At 34.7% G+C, this 17081-nt stretch overlaps 1 protein-coding gene across 2 annotated transcripts; it reads left to right on the top strand.

Annotated features, from left to right (window-relative positions):
* Window positions 1–1399: 1399 nt before the first annotated feature.
* LOC148601530 (thiamine pyrophosphokinase 1-like) lies at window positions 1400–16537 on the top strand. 2 transcript variants are annotated; one of them, XM_088554681.1, is made up of 8 exons: window positions 1400–1636; window positions 5123–5206; window positions 9118–9260; window positions 11064–11153; window positions 11703–11849; window positions 12477–12588; window positions 13695–13822; window positions 15735–16537. In XM_088554681.1, exons 1-8 carry the CDS (start codon window positions 1573–1575, stop codon window positions 15753–15755), a joined length of 789 nt encoding a protein of 262 aa, XP_088410807.1. In that variant the 5' UTR covers window positions 1400–1572; the 3' UTR covers window positions 15756–16537. The 2 variants fall into 2 exon arrangements, with proteins under 2 accessions (XP_088410807.1, XP_088410808.1); XM_088554682.1 differs by having other exon boundaries at window positions 13695–13882.
* Window positions 16538–17081: the final 544 nt, after the last annotated feature.

The following is a 17081-nucleotide window of genomic DNA, read 5'->3' as shown; positions in this document are numbered from 1 at the left end:
CCATCAGTTGCGTTAACTATATGCCCCTAGCGGAGCACACTTTAGCTCAGTTGCTAGAGTAACTGCTTACAGTGCCAGGGGTTCTGGGGTCGATGATCATCTGCAGAGACAATATAATACTGACATGCATTTAGTAATATAAAATCCCTGCAAGCTGGTATATTGTTGTGAATTTTGTAAGGTGCACCGTGCTCTGCTCTCTTGTGTGTAGTTCAGTATTACAGCCACAGATTTTTTGTACGACCCAAATTCTTTTCTGTTTTTATTTTTTCCAACGCTGTATGTTCTTAATAGTATTTGGCAAGAAATAAAGAATTTCGGTTCCATGGACAACGTCATAAATTTTTAGAAAAACAATATAACTCACAGCTTGTTATCACCCAGTCGCACATATAGAATGATAGTTTTAAACTATTCTTTCTTTGTCACCACAATTTAAATTATTGTGGAAAATTAAGCCGTTGGTGGTTAAATTTCTATGATCTGAAATATGCAAATATTACATTTGTGTCCTTCGTCCTATAACGACATGCTTCGAGATTTGAATAAGTGAGGTAAAAGCAAAGATACCGTGATAATAACGATGAACATGATATTGACAACCATCATTAGAACAAACCAATTAAGAAAATTTCTATATTTCACTACAATTAACGCAAAAAAAAAAAAAATACAATAACTTAAGAGAAAACGAGCAACTCGGACTTCAGGCACGAGACCGCAATTAATTTTCAAGTGCATTTCAATATACACATTTGAGCAGATTAAAAAAATTCCACCGGCGCAAACTGAATAAAACTTCTCTGGCCTAAAGATATGTACAAACAGGATTTTATATATAAATTGTAGAAAATTTTACCATCATTTTCTGAAATTAATACATATAATTCGGAGATGGGGTAAACATGACAAATGATCTGAGTTAAAAGTCCTAAATTTTAACCTTCTTCCACTGAACCAAATCACAACTTTTAGTCAGAATTGATTAATGAAAAAAAATCCCATGTAATTTTAACCTATTTTCTACCAATTAGAGGCAAAACTTCAGCAAATAAGTTTCCAGTAAAAATATAAAAAAATGTGGAAGGTACCTACTACCAAAGTTGGAACTATATACAACGAAAACTAAGGGGAATTAATTGTGTTCGCGTACCTTCAGTAACATAGTTAAGTTATTTTATTGTTTTAAAATAAAACCCCGAATCTGAACAAAGTTTACTAGTCTTGACCTGACTTGACTTAACTTGACTATACGCCAGATGCATCTTCAACTGTATTTTAACACATATTTGAAAATGTGTTGTATTGTCTTTTTCGATTTATTTCGTAATGTTTCAATTTGTTTCGTTTCGTTTTGATTTGATTTCGTTTCGTTTCGATTTCGTTTCGCATTATACACGTTGCCACCTGACTGGTTGGCCGATCTTTCATTTTGGAGCTAGATCTAGACGTTTTGGCGGGAAACTTCACACAACTCAAGAGTTCGAGATAAAAAAGTGACTTATTTGGTGCTTCTACCTGCTTCTGTCATATTGCTTAATCCATTTTGTTTTCTTTCAAGCAGATAAAACAATGACTGAAGCAAATGTAAGCACAGAAATGTGGAAACCCCTGCAGTTCCTGAGTGCTAGTTCTGGTAAGACTTGAAAATGAAAGAGTACTATAAAATACATTTAACTTGTAAGCAGGAACTCTTATTTTTCTGTCATACCGTAAACAGTCCCAGATACACAGGGTATTGCTCCAACTATCAAATATGCAGACTGACTAGTTTACCAGACGAGCTGCATATTTTGTGGGTGGTGGATCCAGGGGGCCCGGGCCCCACATGGTATCATATGCTTTTTTCTCATAGACATAGGTAGTGAGAAACTTACAAACTGGTTTGATAACAAAAACATAGGTTGATTTAAATGTTAATTTTGATATTGTTCAAAAGTGTTAATACAGTCGAACTCTGAAGGGTTGAAAGAGTAACCAAGGGAACCAAGGTTATAGCGGTAATCAAAAGAATTTAATCCAGGGACAAAGACCAGACATGGAAAACAGACATTCACAACAAAGAACATAAAGTAACTAAAATCATGCATACAAAGTAACATAAGTAAATGAGCAACTCGTACTCCACTAAAAACTGGGAGCATGGACCAGGTGCACCGGTAAGGTAAGCGTCCTCTGCTTTTCTAGAAACACCCGCCGATTTGCTCATAAAAAGTCAAGTCCAGGGTAGACAAACGAGGAATGGAAAACTATGACCCGTTGAATACATAAGTTTTTATGGTGCTGATGGATACACCATAACGATCCACGAGTTCATGATGACGACCATAAAACTTCTGTAGTGACGACTTCAATCTTGTAGCAACATAACCCTGTTCCAGAAGCCTATTTGGTAGAGTTCTAGCGTGATACAAAAAGTGCGTAGTTTCGGCAAGCTCTGGCATAACATATGAGTTGTGATATGAACACTCCATACGCAGGAGCCGAAGGGATGTTGTCACAGATGAAAGGAAAGTTAACAATTCTGAATGAAAAGTCATCACATTTGTCGTAAAGTTTGGTCAATAATTTTCCTTTACCATCGATTTCTAAGTGTAGGTCAAGATGCGAGGCTGACTTCACAATGTCTGTAGTATCCTTTATCTCAAGTTCTTTTGGGTAGATGCTATGTATCAAATCCCCAAAATTGGGATTGTTTAAAGATAATATGTCATCTATATAGCGGAAACTGAGATTGAAGGATCTAGTCAAACGATATTCTTTCTTTCTGATCAGATCAGCTATAAAGTCAGCCTCATAAGAGTGAAGGAATAGGTCAGCAAGTAAAGGAGCACAATTTGTTCCCATTGGAATGCCGACCGTTTGTTGAAAGACACGTCCACCACACTGGACAAATATTTTGTCGATTAAAAATTCCAGCATTGTGTAAACATCTTCCTCTGTATATTTGGAAGATGATTTGGAATTATATTTTACAAAGTATGAGGAATCTCTACCAAGAACTATATATTTGTATCTAGGTGTACCATCTTTTTTGGAAAAACAACGATGTATAATGTTTTTGAGTCGGGATTTTAACTGAGTATGGGGAATAGAAATATACAGTGTTGAAAAATCATAGGTTTTAATGCTATTATATGCAGATAATAGTCTTGAATTGATTGTCTCCAAATGATCTTTCCAATTTTTCAGGATCCACATTGAATTAATACCACTAAGGGAGTAACAAGTGTTGTGGTAGGACTGTAGACCCTCTTTGACAGTTGTGAGTATAGAAGTTAAAAGTTTTGAAAGAGGTTTGGTGGTACATTTTGCAGATCCAGCTATGAAACGTTGTTTGTATGGATTCCTGTGAAGGGCTTTGTCTGCAGATACGACAACATATTTGTCATGTATAGTAGACAATGTTTTTACTACATCGGGGTCTTGGAAAACTGATGTAGCCTTGGCACTCATTGACCTACTTAAAACCTTCATTCGTTTCAAAATTAAAGACCTCACAGCCTTTAACCACTCTGACAGAGAATCAATGTCGTCTTGTTCTTGTTTTATCCATTTTCTTGCATAGTCCTCGACGGCATCCACAAGAACTTTAAAGTTATAATTCCAATTTATGGAGCGTGGTTCACGGTACTTGGGACCTTTAGAAAGGATATTACGCAGAGATTCGTTTTCGATAATGGTTAAATCTGAAATCTGGGATAACTCAAACTAATTTCGAAGTCCCAGAAAAACAACCCTTACTCCAATACAATTTTACCTTGGATGACTCAAACTCGGATGAATTGAAACCTTGGGTAACTCAAGGTTTTCAATTAGTCCCCTTGATAGAACTTCAAGGTTAATTAATCCTGATGTCAACTAATTAGTCTGAAAACGGATTGCTTTATTGCAAACCATGATCGAAATTTGTATTTACATAGATTAGCATGGCTTTTGAAATTATTTGTTGACACTCTTAATGGCTTGATTTGTGTATATTTAATCCAAAATAACGAGTGTAGTGAGAAGAAACGAATTTATTAATCACGTCAGAATTTACACTAACAATGATTTTAGATATAAAGATAATAATAAAAAAATATGGATGAATTGTTATGGTACCTGAACATTAAATGAAACATCAATCAGACGATGGGAAGTGTATTTTGAACGACTACATTCGTTTTGCTAGTGAATCTTAAAAATTTTATTGCACTGATGTAGAGCACATGGTTTGACAATACTCCTGATTGTGAGTCATTCAAAGCAGCATTTTGTTGTTTTCGGTGTAGAAATAATAAAAAGGAAATATCCCGAAACACTTGGTGACCTTCAGTATTAAAAACATGATACACAACCAAAAAAAAAAAAATTGTCCGATATAAACCGCAAAACATCAGTAAGTATCCTGTATAGTGAAGTACATGTACGTGTACAAGCTAAACAAATGATGTAAATCTAGAAAAAATCATCGACCAAACTATTCCCAGTCATACTCGACCTCGGGTAACTTGAACAGTTTTGCCAAATCTAGAAAAAATCATCGACCAAACTATTCCCAGTCATACTCGACCTCGGGTAACTTGAACAGTTTTGCCAGGTCCCTTCAACCTTACCTTAACAAGGTTGGACTGTATATCAGGTCGAAATTAGAAGAGGAAATGATTCATTTAATTTCAGCTGTTTTTCTACGATAGTTTTTGATACTTATTTCAAACTCCTCTATCTTTTCTAGAAAAATTACCAATTTGAGAAGTTATTTAGAGATTTATTAGAAAAAAAAATGTAGAAAAGCCAGGACCTGGATTTACATTTGTTACATGTAATTATGTTAAGATAAATGTTGTGAATTTTTGTATGAAATTCTTCAGAATGTGATTTACATGTATATTTATAGGCACAGTCAATTTTATAGTGGTAATAAATTTATCCTCCTATTACATGTACAATGTGTAAGATATGTGTCATAATAACTTTTTAAATTGGGATGTTGATGAAAAATGAATGTGTGACACGTTTATTTGATGCCGGAGCAAGATACTCCAAATATTAAATTGTTTTTCAATCAATGTATTCAAAAGAAGATAGAAAATAAGAATACTGTTTTTCATGTTTTTGTTTTTTGTTTTTTTTTTAACAGATACATGTTGCAAGTATGACTTAATTCTGCTAAATCAGCCTTATCCTTGTGATACATCCTTGTTCAAGAGTCTTTGGAACAAAGGTATATATTATATATTAATTACAGTGACTGTAAAGGATCATAAAATGTAGATAGATGCACATGTACATTAAACAACAGGGGACACATTGTTTCAACTATTAAAAGTACAAGTTTGGAAAAAGTCAACCAAATAATTAATATTGGTAAAATTTATCAATCATGACCCTTTCACTATTTAAACTTGAAACAGTTATGTGTAAAAGATCAGCACATTTTGTTACCGTTGCAGATCATAAAAAAAAACTTGGTACAAAAAGTGTCCAATTACAACAAACATGTAATGAGAAAGAATCCGGCAAATGCATTTCAAACTTCAGACATGCTACACATGTTACATCTCAAATTAAATTTCCGAGGATTTATAACCTTTGCATTTGCATAAAGAAAATTAAAAAATGTGGAAAGCTTATACAAATATATACCATAATGGTATCAGCCTTTGTAACAAGACCACCTTTCTTTTGATAAAACAACAACACATACATGTATATCAAATACAATCTAAAACTATACAACATTTAAAGACATTAAAAAAAAATAATTATTGAACCCTGGGAAGGCATAACAAAATGGAACAATACTTTTTTTCAACCCTGTGTGGGTCCAGGTGTCAAAAGAATTGAGGTGTGCTGCAGCCCTAAGATCGTGGTAAAAGGCGACTAAATAGCGCTTAGAACTTGGGTTGTGTACCCCAGGTGATGGAATGGGGTACCCCTGGCATGTTACATACTGGGGTCGTCAGGCCATAATACAGAAAACCTGGCCGCAAACCATGTGGTGAAACGTGTTGGGAAAGATGCCATGTTCCTTGCACATTAAAGAACCCTTCTGTGGTTACAGGAGTAGGAACCATTGGGCTCAACCACACACCGGCAAATTGCCTGAGCCTAATACCCACCTCTCCCATTTTCAATGGCAATCAGCCCTATTATCCTTGTGTCCCATCCTATTTTTTTATTTCATCACCATTTCACGTTCATCACCTGAATAAAGCTGAAATATTGCTGCTAGGGCATTAAACCCCAACAACCAATCAATCCTAAATTTCGAAGATCATACAAGTTAAATCATTTTATAGAAAATGCATCCACACTTGTAAGCCTCAGCCAATCATATATGCATTTAGGAGACTGCAAAGCATATTAGGTCCAAATCATTTTATAGAAAATACATCAACACTTGTAAGTCTCAGCCAATCATATATGCATTTAGGAGACTGTAAGGCATCTTAGGTCCAAATCATTTTACAGAAAATACATCAACACTTGTAAGTCTCAGCCAATCATATATGCATTTAGGAGACTGTAAGGCATCTTAGGTCCAATAAATTATCAACATTTCTAGAGTTTTCTGTTAAGTCTGAACTATTGTCCCTGTGGTTTCTGAGGTGTAGGTTAAAGAAATCTTTCTGGCAATTCAAATGGATCCCACAGATTCATAATTTAAATTCCAAAAGTTCATTAAAAACACTATTTTAAATTCCCAATGTGAACAACTAGGGATTCTCCACCATGTAAACAACTGGGGACACGTTCAACTATTTACATGTAAGTACAAGCCTGGAAAAGGTGAATCAATTAACTGGAGTTGGGCATGCCACTATTTCAAGTATTTAATTCACTGTTCTAAATATATCATTTATTATGATGTTATATACATGTAGATGGTACAATAATTCATAATTAACATAAGTATATGTAACACATGATGTTAGAAGATCGTAAGATAATGGTAAGCTAACTAAAAATACAATGTGCACAGAATATGACACACCAAAAACAACTCTCACAAATTATAAGTAAAAGATTAAAAATTCTATCTCTGATCAATGGCTAACTTTCTTAAGTTCAATCGAACCAAAATATTTACTTGTCAAAAGCAATTAATTAAACCAGTGTAATGTTCAATGTCATAAAATGTTATCAAGATAAAACCTGGAGATCTTTATCCTGTGATGCTGGTGGTTGTGAGAAAGTCTGTGCATACAACATTAATCTTAAACTTGATCTAGCTAATTATGTGTACCATTTTCTGACCCATAATTAAGCCGATACATAACATTAAACAAGGATGGATCCAGAGATTTTGTGAATTACGGAGGTAAGACCTAGGGTAAGGGGCATAACTCATGAAATCAGCGATATGTTTGTATTATATTCAATTTCACCAAAGATTCTCAAGCTTTTGTTTGATGCAGAATAAAATTAATCCAAGTTAATTAGATGCTTACATAAGATTGATGTAAAATGCTGAATACAAACATTCCAAAGATTTTTAGGAGTTGTGTCCCTTACCCTAGGTCTACCTCCTTAAGTGTCAGTCTCTGTAAGAAACATGGTATGAAAAAACTCATCGTTTTGATAGTGTAATTTGACTATTTACACCATCAGAATCAAGGAAAACAGACAAGATTTTCCATTTCATACTGGACCATTAAGTTACAATTTCTTTGAAATGCACTGAAAATGGATATTTCAAGGGAAGATAACTGTCAGAAACCTAATTTTTCTAACATTCAATTGAAAAATTTCTGAGCAAAGCCAGTGACGCAGATATTAAATAATGGTCTTTTTAAATAGAGAATGTATCCTTGAGTGATATTACATTGTCAGATCGGAGGGGTTTTGGCATGAAAGTTTCTGATTGTTCCCATTTTGCCTGATTCTTACAAACAATTATACACTTAACAAAGTTTTATTTAATCTGGGGCTGGTAATGTAGTTGTGAATTTTGAAAATTTTATCATGAAAATAGTGGAAGCCGCTTAGTCTGTAGAATGCAGTGAGTTTGTACATGCATGTACCCAAATTTATCCAGTGAGGGATGTATTTCCGTGCAGGTCCGGGTGTTAAAAGAATAGGCCTGCAGCAGCGCTAAGCTTGTCGTATAAGGCGACTAAATAGTGCTCAGAAACCTAGCCGGGGGCTAGGCGCTCTGCCCACAGAGCAACTGGGATGTGTGCCCCTGGCGTGTTACATGCTGGGGTTGTCAGGCTATAATACGGAAAACCTGACTGCAAACCATAGTGGTGCACCGTGTTGGGAAAGATGCCACGTTCCTCGCACGTTAAAGAACCCTGCTGTGGTATTCGATAGGAGTAGGAACCTTTGCGCTCCGCCACAGGAGGCTAAATTGCCCGACCATACCCATCCCCCCCTTTTTCCAGTGGCAATCAAAATTTGTCGACCCTATTGTCCTTGTGTCCCATCCTTTTTTTTTTTTCATTTCATGTTCATTTTATCATCCATTTCATGTTCATCGTCTGAATATAGCTGAAATATTGCTGCTCGGACGTTAAACCCCAACAAACAAGTACAGAAAATATATACTTTTGATAGTTATATTTAATAAATTGTAGTTTATTGAATGAACATTTAATTTTACATAACCTAGCTTGTATAATCACCAACTTATTCTTTCAGTTCCAATGAATCTACAACACATAACTTACTTTTTTGTAACAATTGCAGTGCTCATTTTAGCCACTAGCCTGAAGCCCGAGGCTAGTAAATAATAATCCAGGCTAGTGAAATGATATGTACATTTCTTGTTTCGGGCTAATTGAATCCTATACAGTCCTCTATTATTCGGGCTACTTGTTGAGAATTTTGAAGGAAAGGACTGCAAATACTTTGAAGTATGTAGTCATACACTTTTGAAATTATTTTTCATGTGACAATTTACTCAGAATTATTGTTATTTGGTTCACCATTACTAAATGGTGTGCAAAACAGAAACATTTTTGTGATAAGTTACCATGAAGTTTTTATCATGCTCATTTGTCTTTACATGTAGCTAAAAATTCAAGTTGTTGGGATGACTGCAAGGACAACCCTGATTTTCAAACCTTTTTGTTCACGATTCAGATGCACCGATTTATGTTTTTATACTTTTTATTTTATTTGTTTTAGCTCACATCAAGGTTGTTGTAGATGGCGGTGCTAACAGTTTATATAACAGCTTTGTTTATGACCGTGATGACTATTTACCAGATCTTCTCACTGGAGATTTTGATTCTATACAGATCAAGGTGAAAAGTTATTACAAGGAAAAGGTATGATTTTTATACATTGCCACATGAAGTGATGTCCGGTATGATGTGATACCCTCTGAAAAGTTGCATGTCTTACCGTCCATCTATCTGTCCCCCAATGGTTACTAGATGATAACTTGAGAATATATTGAAGAATCTTTTTCAAACTTTATATATTTATTGTGTGTCATAAAATACTGATAACATTTAAATTTCAGTTTAATTGGATTATTTACACAAATTCAAGTAATGTCCATCTTAAGTTATTTTTTTTTAAGTCATTAATATGATATCAGTCACACTGAAGTCATTTATTTGTTCACTGTCACATATATGTCATTGATTTGTTTACAGGGTTTGACACTAGCATTTCTTTTTAGGAAATCTACAGTACTATATGAAAGATAAATTCGGTTGTCCTCAAAATTATTTTGTGGTCCTGTCCTTAGGACTAATAAAATTTTTAAAATTAAATTAGGTAGCCCAAATGTCTGTCAGTAGAAGTTTCAAGTTAGTTCTCTCTCAAATTAGGTAGGCACAGGACTACCAGACCACTGTTAATGTTGGACCCCGGTTTACATTGATTTTTATCAATCGCCTGTGCAGAGAGTGTATATACATGTACATGTGTATTAAGTAGCTGTCTTTCTAAGAATCGAGGAAATTCTGAAAAATGTGATACACCCTAAAAAAGGCTAAATATTTTCATTTTTGTAATTAAGTTGTTTTATGGGTCTATACTATGAAATGTGTAATTATTCATTCAAATCTACCAGCTCTTAGGAGATAATGAACATTGAAAATCCAATAGATTCTATTGCATTTCAGTGTCATTTACAGAGTTATCTTCCTTAATTTTGAAATATACAGTGCCTGCTATATAATTTTTATCTCCTAAGAACATGTAGGTTATATCAAAAATTGAATGTTTATTGCTGTTCACTATGGCAATTCAAACAAAATATCAAAAATTTAAATATGTAGGCTTTTAACCTTTGAATCACATTTTGTATGATTCTTAGCTGAAGTGCTAATTAACACTTTCAAAGCTTTACATCTCTGTCACACTCAGTGCTGAACCCATTGCAAATGTCAGTACAGTACACTGGTAACAGCTTTGCTGGTTTGTAATATGCAGTGTTCATGCCCTGTGAATAATTTCACACCTAATATAGAAGAGCCTATAAGCTAGTGGAGTAGTACATTATATACCAGGAAGGCATAATAGGTATATGGAGAAGATTGTGATTTGACTACTGTCAAACTGGTGTCTATGATGTGATTACAGAACTTTACATTGATGTCACTGATTTGATAACTTTGCTGTTACTCTGATTGTTAATGTTGAGGATACCCCCTTATTTGAATAGTTCACTACCTTCCTGTCATAGCTATTGAATAATCCACATTCAGGCAGATGCTCTATTTTACTCCCATTCAAAGAGTGGGATGTATACTGGAATCACCTTGTCTGTCCCTCCGTCATTCTGCTGCAATGATCTCGGCTCCCAATGGATGGCTTCATTTCAAATTTGGTGTGTGGCTTTATATACATGTAGACAAGGTTTAAGTTGTAAGCAATTTTGGTTGCTGTCTGATTTTAAATTGTGGTTTGTGTGACTTGGCTGTATTACAATATGGAATAATAGAGAATATTGGGTGCTGTTCAAAATCAATTCCTGTATGTGTGGGGTTATACCAGTAGCATGACAATGCGTGGAACTTCATATTATGTTTTTTGTTTTTTTTATCACATTAACAATAGTGTAATGGTTTTGATTGTTACTAGCTCACTGATGTCATTTTTAATTAACTTTTTTTCAGAGAGTAGAAATTGTGGGGACCCCAGACCAGAACTTCACTGATTTTACAAAAGCCCTCAGAGTTTTATCTGAAAGATCCAAAGATAAACAGGTATGAGACATGGCTAATAGACATACAGCTAATAGTGAATTAAACTTAGGTAGTTTGTTTTAATGACATATTTCCAACTCTACTAGATACCTTTACAATTTAGAGGGGTGAACAGACTGTACATGTAGGGATGTGAAATGATCTTTTTTTGTGTATCAAGATATATTTCTTGGACCAGCTTATTATAATCAGATTTATAATGTTTGCCTTGTACGATATGTTTTGTTTATTTAAACGATATAAATGCACACGTCTGACCCTCGACTTATCTGGCAAATTCTTTTTTCGTTGATTTTAGTTAAAATTATGCAAATTGACTTAAAATCCAATAAATACGGTAACTTTTTTTACAATGTACTTGTTTCACCAACAGTGAAGGTTGTAGTCCATCCATATCTGTCACACCTTGGGGTACCTACTATTGTGCCTTACATAGTGATTAAAACTCTTTATCCATGCACAAATCTTCATGCAATACCCGCTATTCTATTTATTGTCATAATGTGATGATATGAAGTTAAAATAAAAATCTACATGTATAATTTACAGGTAGATTCAGTTGTAGTTTATGGATCATTTGCAGGAAGGTTAGACCATGTGTTTGCTATGGTCAACACCTTGTATGAAGCCTCACAGTTTATTGATAAGAAAATATTCCTGGTTTCACAAGATACTTCTGCTTTCCTTCTAAAACCAGTAAGTGTCTGAATGAGATATTGGGTAATTACCTAATTAGGTGAGGGTAAGATCAACTTGAGATACAGGATTTGTCATATATTACAACTGATAAGAAATTGTTTATTGCAAGTGATGAACATAATTTGGTAGTGATTAATCAAACTTTTAATGCAGGTTTTTAGAAAAATTTGGATATTCTAGTTGGTCAGTACTGTCAACTAAGTTGTTATTTGAGCACATATTGCTTCGTTCTTCAAAGGCATACCCTAAAAATCATACTATTACATTTGAGCAGTACCTATGACAGCAAGTGTTCACTTGTGTTGAGTTACTTGTAGTTAATGAAACTTTATGATGTGGTGGAACTGTATGAGGAATTTTCATAGTTTTCAGGGTTTGACACTAACTTCATTTTCTTGGTGGTCAACAGGACTACTTCAGAGGTAAAACAGGTAGTCCATAGAAAGTAATGATGGTTCTGTACTTAGATCTTATGAAAAATATGACAAAATTTAGATGGCCCATAGAAGTACCATGAAAATTTTTCAAGTATGCATTTCCAAAATAAGGTTAGGTGGCACAGGACTACCAGACCACTGTTAGTGTCGATCCCTGTCTTTCCTATATATTATATATATATTTCAGGGCCATCATACAATAGAAGTGGACCCTGATACCAGCTGTGAATGGTGTGGACTGATACCAGTAGGAGAGCCTTGTGATTCTGTCACAACTCAGGGCCTTAAATGGAACTTAGGTATATGGGTCAAAACTAAGGACTGTGTATGGACTTGTCTTCATATTTTGTTTGTTAGCTAACATGAATTTGTATGGCAGTGAAGGATTTTTCTGAATTTTACATAATCTTACTGAGATAGTAATTTGACATAAAAAGCTCTGTGCATCTCTGAAATATATAAATCATACTTTTTACAGTTCATTTCTTGATGTACAAAGAAACATAGTTGTCAGACCAAGAATAGCATGCTAGACATACAATCCCTAAAATTGTGAAAAATAATTACCCTGCAAAACTTGATTTTCATAAATTCCAAGCCCTCATAATTTTCTTACCTCATTTCACTCGGCATTTAATTTGATTTATGCCCAACTAACCTGAAATCATGGATCTGGTCCTGTTTGTAACCTGTTATTTTATCTGATATTTATAACATTTTGGATTGTATCTTAAGAAAAAAAAACTTTATTTTGACCATGTTGACAGAACATCATATCTGGCCCTATCAAATTCAGTCTCCCTTTCAAAACTGCCATTATTTTTTAGAATAGAATATTTTTGGATATTTTATAGAAATTGCTAAGTCTATCCACATAGAGTATCATATGTAGATGTGGATGAAAGATTAGAATTATATTCGGACACCTGCACAAAGGGAGCTAACCATTTAACCCAGAGGTATTCTCTTTCTGAGGTCTCACTAACCACTTCTGGGTCAAATGACCACCCCCAATGTAGTACCAAAAAAACACTGAAACTTGAGATATGCATTGTAAGTGCATTATTTGTGTGTATTCTGATCAAATGTAGTCAAAATAAAGCTGAGAATGTGTTCTTTAAAATCATATTTGTAATTTACTACAAAAATGTATGAACATTGGTCATCGTACCATTATAATAATGATTTTGAAAGCCTTACTTTCGAAGCTTGTGATGGTATGCAACTTGAAGGTATCATTTGTCTTGGGAATTCACAGTGAAACATTGAAAATTACTTGTTTAACATGTAAAGTAAAGGAAATGTTAGAAGTGGTCAATGAGACCTGAGTTTGCTTTCAGTTTTTCAAGGTAATATTTTTTTATTATTTATTGATTGCTATATATATATCTGTTCTTTTCTTCAGATAATCAGAAGTTAAAATTTGGAGACTTAATCAGTACATCAAACACACTTGCTACACAGAAAACCAAAACTGTTACCATACAGACTGACAGACCTCTTTTGTGGACAATGGGCATAAAAATGGGCCAGGTCAGGGATAGTTCATAAACAACCTTGAAACATCTAACAACATTACACCATCACCATCAGGTGAATGTTATAGTTCATAACATTAATACTTTTGCAAAAATATTGGAGTCATCTGAGGTTCGAGTCAACCGAGGTTGAGGATAGCCTGGAAATAGTTTGGTCAATGATTGTTTCTGCATTTACATCATTTGTTGTGCTTGTACATGTACATGTACTTCATTTTACAGAGTACTTCGTGATGTCTTGTGTTTCATACTGGAAGATATTTTTGGTGTGTTTTATTTTTTGTTTTAAATATTGAGTTATTCAAGATCTCGACTCTTCCGAGTTCGACACATCAAAGTTGTTCTGTACATGAACCAAAGTGTGGTCATATATGATGAATTGTGATGGGGAACTCTTAAAATTCTTAGGGTTAATTTTCCTTATCAATGTTTTCAAATGATCTCAATAAAGAAAAGTTCTCCTGAAGTTTTAATTTTACCCTCATTTTACTAAGTTAAAGATGGTATATTGGAATCATGCTAATTGATCTGTGCCCATGTGCATAAACATTTTAACTCTGACAGCTGATTAAAATGGAAGATCTAATTTGTGCTGTGTAGGAATGGGAAGTCAGATTATATCATTCTGAACATGAATAATTTACCAATTGTTTCAGAAAATTTAAACAATGCAGCATAAGATTGTTTGTTTGTTTGTTTGTTGGGGTTTAACGTCCGAGCAGCAATATTTCAGCTATATTCAGACGATGAACATGAAATGGATGATAAAATGAACATGAAATGAAAAAAAAAGAATGGGTCACAAGGATAATAGGGTCGACAAATTTTGATTGCCACTGGAAAAAGGGGGATGGGTAAGGTTGGGCAATTTAGCCTCCTGTGGCGGAACGCAAAGGTTCCTACTCCTATCGAATACCACAGCAGGGTTCTTTAACGTGCGAGGAACGTGGCATCTTTCCCAACACGGTGCACCACTATGGTTTGCGGTCAGGTTTTCCGTATTATAGCCTGACAACCCCAGCATGTAACACGCCAGGGGTACCCCATTCCACCACCTGGGCCACACATCCCAGTTGCTCCGTGGGCAGAGTGCCTAGCCCCCGGCTAGGTTTCTGAGCACTATTTGGTCGCCTTATACGACAAGCTTAGCGCTGCTGAAGGCCTATTCTTTTAACACCCGGACCTGCACGGGGCTGCAGCATAAGAGACCTGAAAAAGATGATCAGGGTAAAATATTTCATATAAACACAGGTCTAGTAACCATGCCATGTTCAGAATGATATAATTTGACTTACATTCCTACACAGCATAAATTAGATCTTCTATTTTAATCAGCTGTCGGAGTTAAAATATTTATGCACATGGCCACAGATCAACTAGCATGATTTCTATATACCATCTTTAACTTAGTGAATGAGGGTAAAATTAAAATTTGGGCAAATAAATTAATTTGTCTGTGGCAGACAAGAGGTGTCCAATGTTTACATAGCAATTATATGAACCCTTGGTTGATTTCTTTTTTATATAATTAAAGGTTATTTCATTCCATTGTACAGAACATGCTGAAAAAAACCATATGATTCAGAAAGCACCAAAATTGAATTAACATACACATTTTGACAGAAAACCACCAAATAACCTGATGCCAAAAGTATTCAAATTTACGGTATTAGGTGATACCCAGAAACCAGATAGGAAACCCCAATAGTTAATAAGATGCGAAATAGGGTGTTCACAATGGCATGATTTCTCGGATAATGAGTGTCAACAAGGCTGAATTAATTCCATTCAGCTGTTTAAGAGGACTTGTGGATAGAAACTAAGGACTGACAAGCATGATCACGATATACCTCCCACCAATTGAAATTGGATGTATTATATGCAATTTTCCATTTTATCTCTTCCAGCTTGGTCAACTGAAGCTTTAGGACACTGTATATCCCATGCAGAAAGGAGACACTGATCTATGCATCCTTAAAACAGCATTGGACTTAGACAATTATGACGTTGACTCTGATGATGACATTGAGGGACGTGATGAGTTTTTCTGTTCTACTTTCACGCTCCATGGAGACATGTTCTCGTTAGATCAATATTGTGATAAACAACGTCAAGCTTTCAGATGGAAATTTTTAAATCATGCAGGAATAATATATACATTTGGTATAATAACTCATCTGGTCACTTACCTTATGATGGTAATCTCCTACTTAGATCTGCTGACAATACAACGAAAGTGCTTACACCTTGCAGAATTCTCTCACAAATGAGAGAGGCTTTCCTAAGTGGTGAAGTGGAAGACATTGTAAAGGTTGTGGGGACCATGTCTTTATAGAGAGTGTTGATATTGTTAAGAATAGAAAAACTCTACCAATATCTCTGGATTGTGGATCTCGATTTATCGACTACATGCAAACCTATTTTTCACTGTTGTAATATCTTGGTGAATTAATTCAGCCTGTTATTCTGTGTTAATTGGTCTTATTTATGTACCAATAGTTCAATGCAATTGATTGGTTCAATTTTCGTGATTACACTGCTTTAAAACTAAAATTCTATTTTCAAATTTAGATGCATTCAAAGCATTGAAAGTCCTTTGGATTGTAGCTTTCAACACTTTCAATAACACATGAAAAGAGACTGAATACACTTCACTGTTTCGAGTGTACAATGAGTAATGTATCATGAATTAAATAAACTGAAGTTAGTATTTATACTTATGAATGGTTCTGACCTAAAAACCAGACGGGGGTGATTCATTGTATCTTAAGATAATCACTGAAATGTTTAAATACATTTGTTTGGTCCTAAAAACAACTCTTCGTATGTACATGTCCTTGGATCTGCTACTTACTGTGATATATTTTTTGACTGGCTATAGTGTAAAAATTCTGGCAGGAAGTTTTTCCGTACTTTTTCAGTAGTAGAACATAACCAAATTTTAAGTTTTAATATCTCCAATGGACTACTTTTATTTAGCACTTATATTTCCTAATATGGTTTTCATGGGGCATAGAGAAGGATTTGCAATACAAATTATTTGGAATTAAGAAATGCAGGACTCGCCCATTATAAGCCTCTGCCTGGTTTTTAGGCAGAGCTCTACTTAATTCAATGTATCTGTAGCTGATGTTATAAGGTACCTTACATGTTCGTCCAAATTTTTCTGCTTATAGTTACCTAATGAGAACTGAATGTTCATACCAATGTTCATCTAGATAGAAATGGTGGGGCATGCATGCCACTTCAAATAC

This window comes from Perna viridis, chromosome 12, assembly GCF_037379345.1.
Source record: "Perna viridis isolate PV_CMFRI_1.1 ecotype Kerala chromosome 12, ASM3737934v1, whole genome shotgun sequence".
Lineage (NCBI taxonomy): Eukaryota > Metazoa > Mollusca > Bivalvia > Mytilida > Mytilidae > Perna > Perna viridis.
Note: the sequence above shows the minus strand (reverse complement) of the source record. Positions and strands in the feature narration are given on the sequence as shown.